Source organism: Peromyscus californicus, unplaced genomic scaffold (assembly GCF_007827085.1).
Source record: "Peromyscus californicus insignis strain IS unplaced genomic scaffold, ASM782708v3 Scaffold_9__1_contigs__length_137607984, whole genome shotgun sequence".
Lineage (NCBI taxonomy): Eukaryota > Metazoa > Chordata > Mammalia > Rodentia > Cricetidae > Peromyscus > Peromyscus californicus.
Genome location: NW_026294617.1, coordinates 118,490,252 through 118,506,324, shown reverse-complemented (window position 1 = coordinate 118,506,324; position 16,073 = coordinate 118,490,252). Strand labels below are relative to the sequence as shown.

The window sequence follows — 16,073 nt, the reverse complement described above, 5'->3', positions numbered from 1 at the left end:
CTTTTTCTTTCCAGAGGCCTGGGACCCAATACTGAGTTTCTTTGTTAAAACAAAGAAAAGCAAACATTAGGAAGTTTCATCCACACTAGCAAAGAGAGGAGACTACTGCCTTCATTTAAAGGACTGAGAAAGCAGAAACAGCCCACATATCTGCTAAGTCAAGTTGTGATTACATTGTTTTTAAAACCCCAATAACTTGGCATTTTAAATACATTTCCATTACAAAAAAGTAATGTCTTATTTACTTTTTTTTTTTTTGTGGTCAGCCCCCACCAGTAAAGGATACTACAAGTGCCTCATGTTAGTTTGGGGAGACATGACATCCCCTGTTGTCATTGTGCCCATTGTATACCACGAGATTATTGGAGGCAGTGTTGTGAACCACAGATACTGTGGCAGGGTTGTCACAGTCCATGGCATCAGCTGAAAAGGTACTGTTTGATTCCCTGAATCTCATTTCTCTTGAATAAAACCTAACAACGGAAGTGTAGATGTGGCTTAGTATGAGATGCAGCTAGGGCAGGTATGAACCGTGAAGCCCAAATTTAACAGAATGCGGGAAAAAAAAGGTTACATAACAAAAATAGGCCATAACCCTTGATTTTTTTTCCTCTCAGTTCCTTAGGTCACCCCACTTCATAAATGTTTAATTTTCACTGGTTCTCCATTTAAATTTATGAGAATAATTTGTAGCTTAAACAACTCAACTACCAAGAATAAAAGTCAAATTAGAATAGTAAGGTTTGTAAACAATAGACTAAAAATCTAGAAATTTCAAAAGCTGGGTAATTTCAAATTATACTTTTAACAAATTTATTATTTTAAAAGATGCCCATCTAAAAGTGTAAGTATTTGCTCTTTAAGAATTAAATCTTAATTTAAATGTTACGACTGAAAAAATTACCATACGTATACCAAATGGGCAAAACAGAGGATTTGTGAAGGAGGTATAGAATTATATAATTTGTTGAATATATTTCAATGGCCATATCATGTTCCTAAAACCCCAAATTCCAGTGAGACAGAAATGTTACAAATGGATTAGAACAAAAAGAAGGGGAGAGTGGTCTAGACAGTAACGGTAAAAGTAAAATCATGGAAATAAGGCTATGAATTACTGAAGGCTTTACTAAAGTAAGCTTTTAGATAACAAAACTTTTCCTAGAACTTCACATTCAAGACAGCAAAAATGAACTATATGAAGAGAATATTTGTATTTGTGACAAGTAAGAGCACTAAAATTTTACCTTCCACACTCATTCTTTTTGAAGAAGACACTAAAAGGCTCTACCAACATTGCAAAATGAAACATAAAATGGAACCTGTGGTGTTCCAAAAGGCAGGCAGCTAAGCAAAAGTGCAACAAGTTTGTGGGCAACTAATAACATTGGAGCTAGAACTTAAGGCTGAGGGCTTGAAAGGGATTGCCCGCAAAGAAAACTAGAGTGGCTGATGCCTTTGTCCATTCCCCAGGTTCCAGACTACAGGAGTAGCATTCGGAGTGGAAGAGAGTGGACCCAAGAGCAGAGGGTCAAACTATTAACTTAAATAAACATAAAAAATGATAAAATTAGTTCATCTGATGTGATAACCCATCTGTGAATAATGTTTAATAACTAGACAGCTGTAAATAATCCTGACTTAACTACAATGTGTTATATTTTATTAAAGAACAGGGAGAGATGTTGTGGAAAGGAAAGGGGTTAAAGCAAAGCCAAACTGCAATGGTTGAAGGTTAATCTTAGATGACTGAAAACATTAATAATAACAAGGAGATACCTTACTTATAAATTAATAGGTAAAATCAAAGGGAATAACTAAGAGTTAAAAAGGTTTGATTCAGGAATTAAACCATAGTAACTAAGAAATTGTTTGACCTTGAAAACTGTCACATTTTGCTGTTATGGTCAAATTGCATTATGCATTTAATTAATCTGTAAGTGAAAGACAATGTATCTACTTGCTAATTTATTATTAAATATATTTATGACAAATTTGTGAATATCTATAAATACTTCAGAGTAAATATATAATACTGAATATAAAATCCAACAGAATTACTTCCTTGTCATAGACTGCTCCTATTCATCAAATTCATTATGTGTTTTAATGAAGTACAAGTATTTGGGGAACATCATAGAATGAAATGCTTCTGGACTACTGAAGGAAATTCTGAAGTTTTGTTTATGAGACATCAAGCACTCCCACCTGTAGCCTCCCTTTTTGATTCTGCATCACGTGTATGCTTTCAGTCTGCCTTAATTATTGCTCTTGCTTCTGGGGCCAGACGCTCTAACTGAAGATATTAAAAGACAGGATGAACTATAGAAACCTTTGAAATTGCCGATCTCCTTCATGCAAGCTTTCTATAGAGATTTTGACTCTCTCTATAAAAAGGTACTCATTACCCAAAAGCAGCAGAGATAATATTTAAAGTATTCTAATTGAACACTGAGTGGTTTTGTAAAGAAAAAAAAACTGGGTTTGGCTATTTAACATCTCAAAAATATTAATGCTCAGTGCACTGGTGTATTTCCAATACAAAATATCATGCAGATGTGTTCCTGAGATTGCATTATGTATGAGAGAGCAGAGAATATATGCAGGTACCCATTCAAAGGGGATAAAAAGAGGAAAGAACACTGGAAAAAACACTCATTGTTTGTCAACAATAAGGAGAGAGCAATCCTCTCTTCTCTGGCACTCTAGAAGGTCTCTCTCCATAGTGAAGTCTCCCTGGAGCTAAGTGGGCTGAGGAGAGCTTTTTGTACTTTGAACCTCTAACTTTGAGACACTCACAGCATTTAGAGATAGGGGCACAGGCTCATAACTGATGCCAGAGGTATTTGTTAGGACTCTAGTTCTGGAAGACACAGGGGAGGTAGGTAGCATGGTAAATGAGTACTTTTCGAACAACTCAATTGTATCCTAGCTTATCAGGGACCCTTATTTCAAGCCACTATTAATACTTTATTTTTATGATGTTCTGCTTGGCCAGAACTTTCCTATCTGCCAAATTAGTTGAACCTCAGACACTAATTAGGAGGCTAACAGACCTTACTACTGTCATTCCAGGGACAGACTCATGAATATTGTCATCTCTGTTTCTGTTAAGCTTTTGACAAACAGGGCTAAATAAGAATCCTCTCACTCCCCATTCAGTTCATATCCTAGTATAAACAAAGACTCCTAAACTGCTGAATGTACTTCCTATGTAGCTCAGGCTGTCCTGAAACTCATGGTAATTCTCCTGCCTCACCTTCCTTAGTAGTAGGATTATGGGTATGAGCCATTACTCCTGGCATCAGTGTCTCAATTTTTAATTCAAAAGCAAAGGCAGTTTTTTCTGCAAAAAGTAACAAGATTTGTAATTTTATTTTCCAAATGGGTGTTGCTATGGCTCTGATGAATGAAATACATATTTTGTAAAAGCTTACAATTACATACACAATAGTTTTTCTCTTTGCATATTCTCCAATCAAGGAAAATTAAAAGACAAACTACTTAGGTCAGTGAAAGTGAGCGCAGTCATCTGATGTTGAAGAGAGGTTCTAGATGGAGGAATCTTGGTGATGTGACACCATGATCTTGTAAAGCTCTCCTTGACTAGTCAAACATAATGAGCCATGCCTACCCATTACCCATTATTCTCTACCACAGGCTATTTAGCTCTTCGTGGTAGCCAATAATACTCCCACATACCCCATTTATACTTTGGCTTCTTTGAGGTTCTGGCTTCCTCATCCCTCACTTACCACTCAAGGCTGTGGTTTTGCTTCCTGCCTGTATCTAAATTTGGTCTGGTAAAAGAAAGCCTTACGGCTAGGATGACAACTAGAACATGTTCTGGACCCATCTCTAAGCTCTTTCAAGGCTCTACTCTATTAAAGCACAAGATTCTCCTTGTATGTGGCAGAATAATAATAACAATAGAAATGCATGGGACTCTTGATTCACTGTTCGTATAGTATCTTACCTATGTATTGTATAGTCTTTTAGCTACACTCCAGCCTGTTAGGTGGAGATTACTGCCTCTCCTTGGCAGATACCATGACTTTTTCTCTACATCAGTGGTCTTCAACCTTCCTAATACTGAGACCCTTTAATACAGTTCCACATGTTGTTGTGACCCCCCAACTATAAAATTATTCATTGCTACTTCATAATTGTAATGTTGCTACTGTTATGAATCATAAATATCTGATATGCAATCCCTGTAGAAGGGACATTTGATCCTTAAAAGGGTTGTGATCCACAGTTTGAGAACCACTGCTCTAGGGTATTTAGTCTCTCTTCTTTAGGCTGATGTACCCTGGCTTCACTGAGCCACACTGTCTCTACCATTCCAATTGTATGACCCTTACTATTAGGATATTGAATCAAAAAGAGAAAGAGAGAGAAAGAGAGAGAGAGAGAGAGAGAGAGAGAGAGAGAGAGAGAGAGAGAGAGAGAGAGAGACCGACCAACAGATTCCATTTAAGGACTACCTGTGTCTCTCTTTCTTGTGCATCCATTATAGCATCCTTTAGAGTTCAGCAGATGCTTCAGCATTAACTCAAATCCCCTTCTTTTTTTAAGCTCAGAGGGAGGAGGGGACAGAAGAGCAATGACTACAGAGATGGTCACAAAGGAAGTCTGTGATGCTGAATCAGCCTCAGAGCTGATGCACAGTGTGAAAGATGCTGTACCGCCCAGGGTGGAATGAAAGAGCCACTTTGTTAGCGATGGGGGAGAGTGTTAAGGGAAACAATGTTTAGCTAGAAGAAAGTCAAGCCTTAGGCAGAAATCAGGGCAATTATTGAGCATATCTGGGGCACTGCATTCCCTCTGAACACTAGAGACCATGGCCTTCTGCTTAGAGGCAAATGACAGCACTCAAATAAGTATCCCACCCTGGGTCAGGCCCCATCCCTCCAGCCAGTATACAAAATCAAAGGGAGTTCGAGACTTTGCCTGGCTTTGCCTCGGGGTTAACAAATGTGCGATCAGCCCCTCCTCATCACCACCTGCTCCCTCTGGACTTTCTAATGGCTCTGAGGGCAGAAGCATAATGCAATTTGTCAGAAAAGGGACAAATGTGGCAATAACAATGTCCACCTAAACCAAGTGAAGGCTTGGTTTAATTGTCTCTGCCAGTCCACCTAGCCGGAGTTCAGTGGGAAAAGCTGATGATCCAAAAGAAATTATTTTCTTATCTTTTATTGAAAATTTCAAGGAAAACACAAGCCACATCCCCATGGGAAAAATAGGGAATCACAGGGACAGGGAAGATGGATGTCTTCCAATGTCTTGGCACATCTAACTTTAAGATATTGACGATACTATCATAACTTTCTGCCCTAAATGTCTTTATTAGAGAAACAAGATTTATGTTTGGGGTCTAGGGGGCAAAAGAAACTTGGGTGTGTGTAAACGGGTCCTCTGTCAGTCACTCAGTCTATTGGATTAGGGACACACAGGGAAAAACTATAAGGAAGTTATCTTGTTTGGGTGACCACAATTCCATTCCTTGAAATTCACATTTATCCGTTCCCTTGAGATTTCTGGTATGTGATATTACTTTTTAAAAAAGTTTTTGGTAGAAGTTGCTGCAGGAAATAGTGATTCTCTAGTTTCCTGGTTTTCAAAAATTAATGTGCACATATGTTTAGCATCAGACTCTGCCGTATCGAACCATAAATCTGTACACTACAGGAAAAGTGCACGTATTTTAAATAATTCATGTGTCACAGTATGGACTTGGATTACACTGGAGAAAATTAGGCATGCTAGGAATTCACAATTAAATTGTATCACTATCTTCTCTCTTTATTTGTATAATCCGCAGAGTTGGCTGGGCAGTATCTGAGAGAACACAGTTGTTTATTAACTCGGAGCTTTGTGAGGGTTTTCAACAGGGGATCCGGGGCGAGTCATTATTTTTCCTCCCACTGGTGCCCTCCTGCTTGTGCGGCGACTTCTGCCTTCATTACTGTTTCCTGGGAACTGCTCCAGGAGTCTCCTTTTCGGTCTCCCCTGGCTTCTTGCCTTTACTCAGTCCCATCCTTTCTCTCCACCATGCTATGGAATGTGGGGTTTTGGTTTGTTTTTTTCTTTTTCTTTTTCTTTTCTTTTTTTTTTTTTTTTTTTTTTTTTTTTTGGTTTTTCGAGACAGGGTTTCTCTGGGTAGCTTTGCGCCTTTCCTGGAACTCACTCTGTAGACCAGGCTGGCCTCGAACTCACAGAGATCCGCCTGGCTCTGCCTCCCGAGTGCTGGGATTAAAGGCGTGCGCCACCACTGCCCGGCTTGGTTTTGTTTTCTAAAACACAATTCTTATCATGTCATCACTCCACTTTAAATCTTACTTATTTCTTCATATGCTAATATTTCACAGATGGTTTCTGGTCTACGGGGTTTCCTCAGCCTCATGTCTCCCCATCAGTCTTCTCTTCCCTGCTACTCTACATTCAGGTTATAACTGTTTATCAGTAGTAGTTCTTCAAGCATCAGGTCTACTGCTGCCTCAAGCCTTTGTTTGTTCAGACAAATTCCTCGCCCCCCTTTCCCTTCTCAGTCCCCTTTTTGAGCTTACAGCTGCCCCATCATCCATTCATAGTGGACTTGCCGTTTTTCTGTGCTTTAGAGTATCAGCCCATTGAAGGACTTGATCTTCACTCTGTAGTTGTTTTGCAAGTACTAAGAATTGTACCTGGCACGTATTAGTGGGCATGTTACAAAGTTTTGTTGGGTAAATTAATACATTGTGTGTATAGAATTAGAAGGAGTTGCATTTGTTAAGATCTGACAGAAAGTGAGAAGTTAAATGCCTGTCCCTCCAATTTTTTTGATGCCTGAAAAATCTACAATTCATGACTAATTCCATACATGATTTAATTGCCTTAGCCCATAATATTATTAAAATTTAAATACTGTTAATGAGAGTCAGCACAATGTCACTCGCTTCTGACCTCACCTTTGCAAGAGGGAACAGAGAGCATAAGTTTGCCAGAGAAGTTGGGAGAGAGAAGGGAGTTGGCAAAAGGGTGAGGTTTAAGAGGTAGGAAGTAGGAAAATTGAAAAGTGTGATCAGTCACTGTCTGTCATGGTCCTGAGGTCCAGCTCTTACCTCTCATCTCTATGCCCAGTAAACAGAGCAACTCTAAAACATAAGATTCCCTTGGGATCTTCAGGTAAGCCCCTCTTCCTTCTTTCTTATACTCAATTCCCCAAACTCATATGTGAATGCTCACGCTGTATCCCAGCCTCTGGGTCTTACAGCCACTTTGACATTTGGGAGTTATTACTTGCTTTAGTAATCCCAAGGCATATCTTGGGCAGCCTTCTGGAGTGACCTCTCCTGCTCTGTTTCCAATACCTCTAATAATACGATTGCAACCCAAGCAGGCTTTCTCTGCTTCTCTGCAGACAAGAGCATTGAACTATATTCCCTGCTGTCTCCCCAGCCACCCTGCTGTAGGCCACCAAGCTTCCAGCATATTTCCACAGAGGACCTCTTTTCAGAATTGCCACTCATCAAGGCAATCTGATCTAACATCTAATTATTCTGATTAGGCCACAGCTGTACAGAGGTCCTCATTACCTTTGCCTTTTTAAAAGATAATGCAATTCAGAACAATCAACTGAATTCATCTTCCCTTTGCTGGGAATGAAAGCCTAAAGGATGTGAAGTATTTCTGAGCATTCACACACTTCATTTGTGTGCCCTTCATAACAATTCACCAAAAAAAAACGTATTTTTTCCAAAGAGTTGAAAACCTTTCCACACAGCATATTTGAAGGTCTAGGTAATACACGGGGAAGCAGACAGCCATCTCAGTCATTAGATTTCCCACTGTGATCCCAAGTATACAGGTATTAAGTGAGCTCCCTGGGTGTCTGGAATATGAGGCATAATCTTCAAACTAGAAGTCTTTACCATCAAAGAAAAACTGCAACTGAATTTGTACTCAGACTCAAATATATACTGAAGTTCCTCTGTATTTTTCTTTGAATAGAGGAAGCACATTAGACCAATAGCATCTTCTTTTGATAAGACTAATACAACATCCCAAATAGTACATACAACATGTTCATTTACTACACAGATCAAGGTATTGGTCAAAGGTTAAAAATGAAACAAAACAAACAAACAAAAAAGAACAAAAACAAACAAACAAAAAAGAACAAAACAAAAAAACCCTGAACTTAAGGGTAATTCTTTTATCTCTTCTTTGGAATCTCAGGTTTCCTGTTTGGGGTCTCTCCTCCAACTCCCAGTATAGGCCTGGTGGACAGAGAAAGTTTAACAAAATGGCATAGATCTGATCAAGGAAGTTGGAGGATCACACTGGCAAAGAAGCTGGGCCAACAGCAGCTTCTATGCTTTACTTCCCTCCTGTGCTTCCTATCAATTTCAGAAGACAGAGGGTGAGCAGGGAACTCAACTAGTATTTCAGTGGAGAGTGACTGTGGCGGTTTGAATTCTGCTAGGGAATGTGAATACTTTTGGTCTTATCCATATCTATTAGTAGATTAGCAAATATGGAATATGAAGAAAATATTTAGCATCTAAGGTATTTAAATCCCAAACGTTCTTTATTTAACATTAATGCACAGCTTATTACTGTGTAGCTATATGGTTATACACTTTGGGATGCCAGGTTCCTCTAACCCTTACATTATATCCTAATCAAAAGTACCTGCCAAAGATATAGTTAATTCCCTTCTATATGAGACTATTAAAGACTATAACTTCATCCACATGATGCAAATGGGCAGGCAGAAATGCATAACAAGAGTTTTAGGTAATTTATTCAGGTTCAATAAAATGTCTTTGAACTTAAACACATTTTCCAGAAGGTTATACAGTGCAGTGAAGAGAAGAAAATGTTCCAGATAATTATCCTGGAAAGATAAAGAAAAGAATTTTGGAGATTATTGTGACCTTTCTTTTACAAGTGAGAAATAAGATAAAGTCCAAATCTTCAGTACAATAATATTTACTCATCATATTAAATTCATATAACCTTAAGCCTCTCCCTTGATTATAAATCTGTCTGAGCCCCAAGCTATCAGAGGGTTTATCCTGCTGATACTTTACCTGAGCTGTCACAGACCCGTTTAACTTTTTCAAAAGAGGGCTACAGCCATGATTGTAAAACTAAATGAGTAATTTCTAAAATATGAGGATTTCAGAAATTTTATTAGCTGTTAATTTTTGTCTCCATCAAGTCTCCATTTTTCCACACCCTATGTTCCTTACTGATAAAGATAACCAAACATTAGTCATACCTCCGCATCTTCAGCTGGATCCATCTGTGCACTTCCTCAGGAAACCCAGGCTTAGCAGAGAACCTGATGAGTCAGTTTAGCCAGCAGCCTTCAATCTCACCGCCTGATTATTCTAGATTATCTGTGATATCCGGTTAGATTTCTCTTCCTCCCACATTCTAAGCAATGTCTTCTCATCTGAATCACTGTACAACAAGAATCCTGCTGTTTGTTTAGCCGGAATCTTGTTTATGTCTGGGGGTTCCTCTTAGTAAATTTCCACCCACCAACCCTCACTCTGCTCCCTCCTGTAAATTCCCATGTCTCCATGCTGAGTTGCAATGGAGCCTAATCTTTTCCTCTCTACATGACAGAGCCTATTGCCTTGTTCCCCAAAATCTCATCATAATTTTGAATATAGTCTTCCTATATAATTGACACTGACCATTTTAACATTAGTTATGCTATTTTAATCTTCAAAATTCCAAGGTATATTGTAATGATGATATTCAAATACTCAGTGAAAGAAAAAACAAAATTTATACCTTCTGGGCCTGAACTTGACTTTTTGAAACCCTTGGAGGAAGCCACTGAGAATGATACCACCTCCCTGACTCACTCCAACTGTCTTAGAAAACCAAGCAAGCCAGCAAAACAACCAAGTAGGTGTAAACTAGAATGAACATAGTAATCATTTGTTAGTGAATTTGCATTTACTGTTTTATTTATTTATTTTAGTTCTTGACTAATATTCATAATAGCAGCTGAACTGCAATATAAGTCCAACAATTTATGTTCATTCAGGTAATTTTAACTTAAAAATAAAACTCGTCAGTATAATAAACCAAACCAACCCAATCCAAACCAAAACAACCACTGCATGGTGGTTAATCTTGACTGTCAGCTTGCCTTGATTTAGAATCAGCATGGAAACAAACATAGCTCTGAGTGTATTTATGAGGGTGTTTCCAGAGAAGTTTCCTAGAAATGTGCAGAGCAGTTCTTAATGTCCTGAATGTGGTGGCATTACTGATGGGCTGAGGTTCTGTGTTGCATAAAAAGGAGAAAGGCAAACAGCACTGGCATCCATCTTTCTCTGCTTCCTGAGGACTGCTGGCACAATGTGGCTGGCTGCCACACACTCTTGCAACCATGCTGTCCCCAGGATGGATTTTATCCCTTGAACTGTATGCCCTCCTTCTCAAACCCTTCTTTAAGTTGTCTCCTGTCAGCTATTTTTGTTATAACAGCCAGAAAAAATAATTAATGGACACTATATTCATGTTTAGATTTGGGGACAAAGTTCAGTGTTCGAGCATTCACCTACCATGCATAAGCTGCGGGTTTAATCTCTAACATAACAAGAGTAAATAAAATAAAATCTCTTTTCATCAGAGACTAGGAACAATTATTTGTTCAGGCAATGGACTAAGTATTTAGAAAGATTACTGGCTGAATATGGATATTTTTACAATCAAAAGGAACTTGAAAAGGTGATATGCAGTATAACTGTCCTCAAGCAGTAAGTTTAAGGGAAGTTCACTCCTCAGTTCCCCCTTGAAACATGTTTCTCTCTAGGAATTCAAGTGAGACATCAGGCAGCCTGTGTTGAGGCAGTGTTCAGTCATGGGAGAAGTCATGGATATGATGAAAGTTCTCTACTGTCACACACAAGTATTACATTTTTTTTTTTTTTTTGGCCAGGGAGTAGAAAGGGAGGAATGTGTGAAAGTTAAAAATAGTTACATCTTGATTCAATATAAAGTGGGAAGGTTTTGGCAAAGCAGATAATATGGCCTTGTTCATTTGAGAATGCCTTTATCAGGATAGAAAAAAATGTTCAGTCACTTTCAAAACGTGATAATGTCAACATCAAAATGTTCATATGTTATATCCAAGTCATAAGGCAACTGAACAAAATAACTGTCAGATTCAAATAGCTCGTGCTTTGCAGAAAAATAACCATTTAATAGTGTTTGTAATGCAATGATGTTTGAAAGAACCATCACCTAGCAGGGTGCTGACCATGCCACAGACTAAACATGGAATGTACATATCAGAAGATGACTGGGGTAGCTTAGGCTTCTGCACCAGAAATTGAGTAAGTGTCAAGTCTACCTTCTCACTCACTTCTCAGGCTAGCCTAGCAGAGTAGATTCTCCACATTCCTGTTACTGATAATGAACTGAGCCCTTAGAACTCTCCCAAAGTAAGTGCCACAAACACATTACAAACCCAAGTCTTTGTAATCCAAACCATGCCCCCTCACCCACTCTTAACCCTGAGCTCACTGACACTACTTTTTTTTCTTTCTTCTTTCCCTGGTGTATTTTTCTTCAGACAGTTCTGAGTGAACACCATTAGTCCCTGTGCACTATGAAGTATTTCATCTCTATCAGCACACAGAAAATGACTTGCAAATGGAGATTTTTGCCCCAGTGGAGAATTAATCTTTTGACACAAATAGCACTGTGAGAACTGAATGTGCATCCAGCTTCATCATTTGCTTTAAGTGTATTTCCCCACCACATGAAGCCCTTTAGCCTACATTTTGTTATTTTCATTATCAATAAACCCCAATGTTTGACATCTCCCACTTGTTGCATAGTAATTTTTGAATTTAGAGAGCAGGATGAACCACACTCTTGATGACCATTTTCTAATTCTCCCTGAAAATGTTTCCTTGGGATGTTGTTCAGATTGATTAAAACTAATTAAGAGGAAAAAAGGAGGAAAGCATTTTTACTTCCTAAGCTAATTAGCCTCCTATAACATCTCTGTAATTGACATAACATTTCATACTTGGATTTCATCATTCATCTGATGATTATTCATGAAGCAGAGCAAAGCAGGCAGGAATGGGACTAGCTGAGAGGACTGAGCAGGTGAATGTGACACAGGCTAGAGCATGTGCTTCTGCCATTACATCAAGGACAAGTAGAGATATAGCTGACATTTGTTGTGTTGTCATGACTACACCAATTCTTTTCTCTCTCTACCTCTGTTACCTAGCATATTCATAACAATTATATATGAGTGCAGAGGATGCAAAGCAAAAGATGTTGAGCAGGGTGGGGGGAGAAGAAGCCGCATATGTGAAGAACTTTGTGACTTTTGCTCTTCTTTGACAGCAACCACAACCCACTATAGACAAGTGTCTAAATGTTCCCAGTATAAATAATGATGGTTTATTCATGAATTTAGCTAAATGCTTTATGAACCTGTTTTTATTTTTATCTTTGTCTCTTCAAGATAGTCCTATAATCTGGTAAACCTCATATCTCATTTCACTTGACCTAGGACCATTTCCATCCCTCTCAAAATATTGCCAAAATCTGAGCTTTGGCAAGATAGATTTATATCCTCACTATGGGGTCATTTCCTACAGAAAGTTTAAGCAACTAGAATTTGCCTTTCTATGCTTCTTTTTCTGTGCTTTTCTTTTTCTTCCAAGAGACAAATAGTCACTAGCTGCTCTGCCTTCTAAATGAAAAACAAAAACAAAAACAAAAACACTTAGTAAAAGTTGAAGACTATTGTTGGTCTCACAGAGTGATTGGAAACTTGATTATCACTGTCTTCTCCACATGGAGGAATGGCAGGTTAGAAATGAACAAATAATCAGTAGAGAATTTCAGTAGGGAATTGATTTAGAATGGGCTGCTCCTGAGATGTGTTCTTCACTGTAGGTGACTGATCCACTGATCTGTAAAGACCCAACCCCCTGGCCCACGATTTTGGACGATGATAGACTGTTAGACTTAATCTTCTTGTCTTAAATAGTTTACTTTTCATAAACAACAGAGTTCTCCTTTAAAATATCAGTTTATGGTTGTTGTGCAAAATGTTCTCAATTCCAAAACCTGTCCTAGTCTGATGGGAAACATCAGCACAAGAGTTTTCATTTAGAGTTGATGGCAGTTTTTAAATTAAGAGCAGTTTCATCTTTCAGGCTAAAAATTTTAACAGTCACAAAATTCAGAAAGAAATGATGAAAAGAAATCACATTACAAGAAACCATGTCATGGTCTAAAATGAACACTGAACTGGGATCCCATGGGTGGTAGGAGGTGCTCATAGCAACTCTAAGCTAGCCTCTCAGTTTAACAACATGGATGTCAGCATCATTTCCTGAATCAGCACCAACTACACACATCTCTTTGACATTTGGTCATTGATGTAAAGGAAAAGTGTTATCAAATGCTTCCAGTCATTGTGGAGAAAAAATTGAGGATTTCAGCAACAACCAAGAGAAAGTCTGACTTTCTTCAGGAGGAGGTTAGCAAATCGAGGTATTTCATTCTGTAGTCAGTGGCCACTCCAGGTTTCTGCCAACTCCACATCTCATCTTTTTACCTCTGCCAACTCTGGCCCTGGGGGCTTCTCAATGCATTGACTTTCAGTATCAAACTTTTGGTTCACTTCTGAAGGATCCATCCAACCATTTAAGATATAATTTCTTTATATTTTGTGTACCTCATCATTTTCTCCCCACAGTCAGATATTAGGAATTGAGATAGTATAAACAAATTACTGATTGCTGTGCTGGAGAATAGCATAGTTAGTAAATACATGCACCACAAGCTTGCAGACCTGAGTTCTATCCCCAGAATCCATAGGGAGAAAAGAAAATTAAAAGAAAAATACAGCACATACTTATAATCCCGGTGTTGAGAGGGTGACTATAACAGATCCCTGGGACTGACTGGATGGCCAGCCTGGCTTACTTGTCAACCCCAAGCCAATGAGACAACCTATCTCACAAAACAAGGTAAAGAGAACTTAGTAGGAATCCCCAAGGTTGACCTCTGGCATCCATATGCATGAGCATGAGTGCATGTACCCATGTCTACCCTTCCATTTGTAGATATATACCCCTTCACGAATGTGTGTGTTCATACACACACACACACACACACACACACACACACACACACACACACACACACAAAACCACAGAGAAACAGAAAGGGGGGCAAGCAGACAGAGACAGAGAGATAGAGACAGAGACAGATTTATATAGATTTTCTTAGGTTAGCTAAAGTCAGCATCATAGCAGCTGAAACATTATGACATAAATCTGTGATAGATGACTGATGGGGAAAAATAATAGCTGTTATTCTCCATTCAGTTTCTTAATAAACTCTTCAAGTCACTAGATTTTATATCAGGAAAATTAAGGTGACAGTGTGACCCTGCTACTAAACACACCTATATGGAGAAACTAATGATTTCTTAAGATGGGAAAGGGATTACAGACTGTCTTAACAAGTGCCAGGAAACAGTATTATGCACAGTCTGCCTTTTTGTCTCTAGGTCACTTGTGATAACAGGATGTTTAGTTTGTACTAAACTGTTTTACTTATAATCACACTTGATCATACAGCTTGACTGTCCTCTTTGAGCAAAGGTGGATACTAAAAGAGGCTGTGTTCTCTTCTACTCCAGGGAGAACATGCTACAATTCTAAGCAGCCTAATGTAACTGTCTGCCAGCAAAGGGTTTCTGGTAAATGCTATTTATTCCCACTCAATTAAAGTAAACAGATATTTATTGAGCGCCATTGTACATAAGACAGAAGTGTTGCAGTAATGCAGTCTCCAGCCCACTAGCTTGCAGACCCTTGGAATTTGCTTCTTTCCAAGCTATGCACTCAGGGAATTCATCCTAGAGTGCTGTTAGTCTGATTCTCTTTGAATATTTATAAAATTCCAATACCCTTGATGCTATGTTGAATAACAGAAAGTGCCCTAAACAGCTAAACTTCTAAAATATAAGCTCAGAATAGCTCGAATGCTCTTACTGAAACAGACCACATGGACCTGGTTCACAAGAGCTGATATGCAGTACAGCAGTACCAAGACTGATGGACCTTGGGTGAAGAGAAGATACTTTCACTATTTCCTCAAAGGGGTCATAACTATAAACACAGAATCAGATCTCATGAGTATTTGGCAAATGCGCTTAGAGCTTCTATACATCTGAAAAAGAGAGGATCAGATCAACAGTGAGATTTATTTCAAGTATTAAGAATCTGTTTTATCATCTCTCAAATACAAAGAAAATTCATTTAACAAATACCGTGACAGCATCTTTAGTTTTGCCTCCTTATTCTTCCCCATTGTTCTTCTCATTGAGATGTCTGATGTAGACTCTACAGACCCCTGGCCCACTTTGAAAGCAATTTCATTGAGAATGTCAGATGTATTTGTGTCAATGGGGACACAGAAAAACAACAGAAATCAATATTTTCATAACTCTAAAGATTCAACAAATCTAATTTGTTCTAGCTGTTAGCAATGCAGAGTTTTATTTTTAAAGGGGGATTGATAAATATGTCAGTGCAACTGTATAAGTCTTTATTTTATTGTTGTATATACTAAAATGTACAAAATATTCCCTTAAAGTGATAACCTGGCCTAAGTTCATCTATTTGTCCATTTTTAAATTAGATTCCATTTTAAGATTTACAGCAGAGGTAGAGTGCATTCCTTTCTCATCGTGGGAGGCATCTATGGCAGAATATGCTATCACAGTGAGTAACACTGAAAAAATACAGATGGCTCAAAGAAGGACCATAAAGGGAACACGGAGATAATATAGGTTACACTTACAAAAATAGCTTCCTTTTAAAGAGAATAGAATTCCTCAGAACAAAAGCTAGCTTGATAGAATTCTATAAAACCATGTGATTAGCGCTTCTAATTAGGAAGCCTGAAATCAAGGCCACCCTGGAATTAATTTTATTCTGCCACTTGCTATAACATTCAGGAACAACATCCTGAGAGTCTAATTCCTACAATGCTCTCTCTTAACCTTTTCA

General features: G+C 38.4%; 1 protein-coding gene across 3 annotated transcripts in view; it reads right to left on the bottom strand.

The window, feature by feature from the left end:
- Unc5c (unc-5 netrin receptor C) overlaps window positions 1-16,073 on the bottom strand; it is a 357,131-nt gene that overhangs the window by 223,713 nt on the left and 117,345 nt on the right. Inside the window, exon 1 of one of the 3 annotated variants that reach the window (XM_052732284.1) lies at window positions 4,488-4,795. The exons of the other annotated variants lie outside the window; for them this stretch is intronic. Within the exon in view, the coding sequence (XP_052588244.1) occupies window positions 4,488-4,551 (64 nt within the window). The 5' untranslated portion in view covers window positions 4,552-4,795. Of the gene's footprint in view, window positions 1-4,487; window positions 4,796-16,073 lie in introns of those variants that run through there. 3 annotated transcript variants of the gene reach the window in all.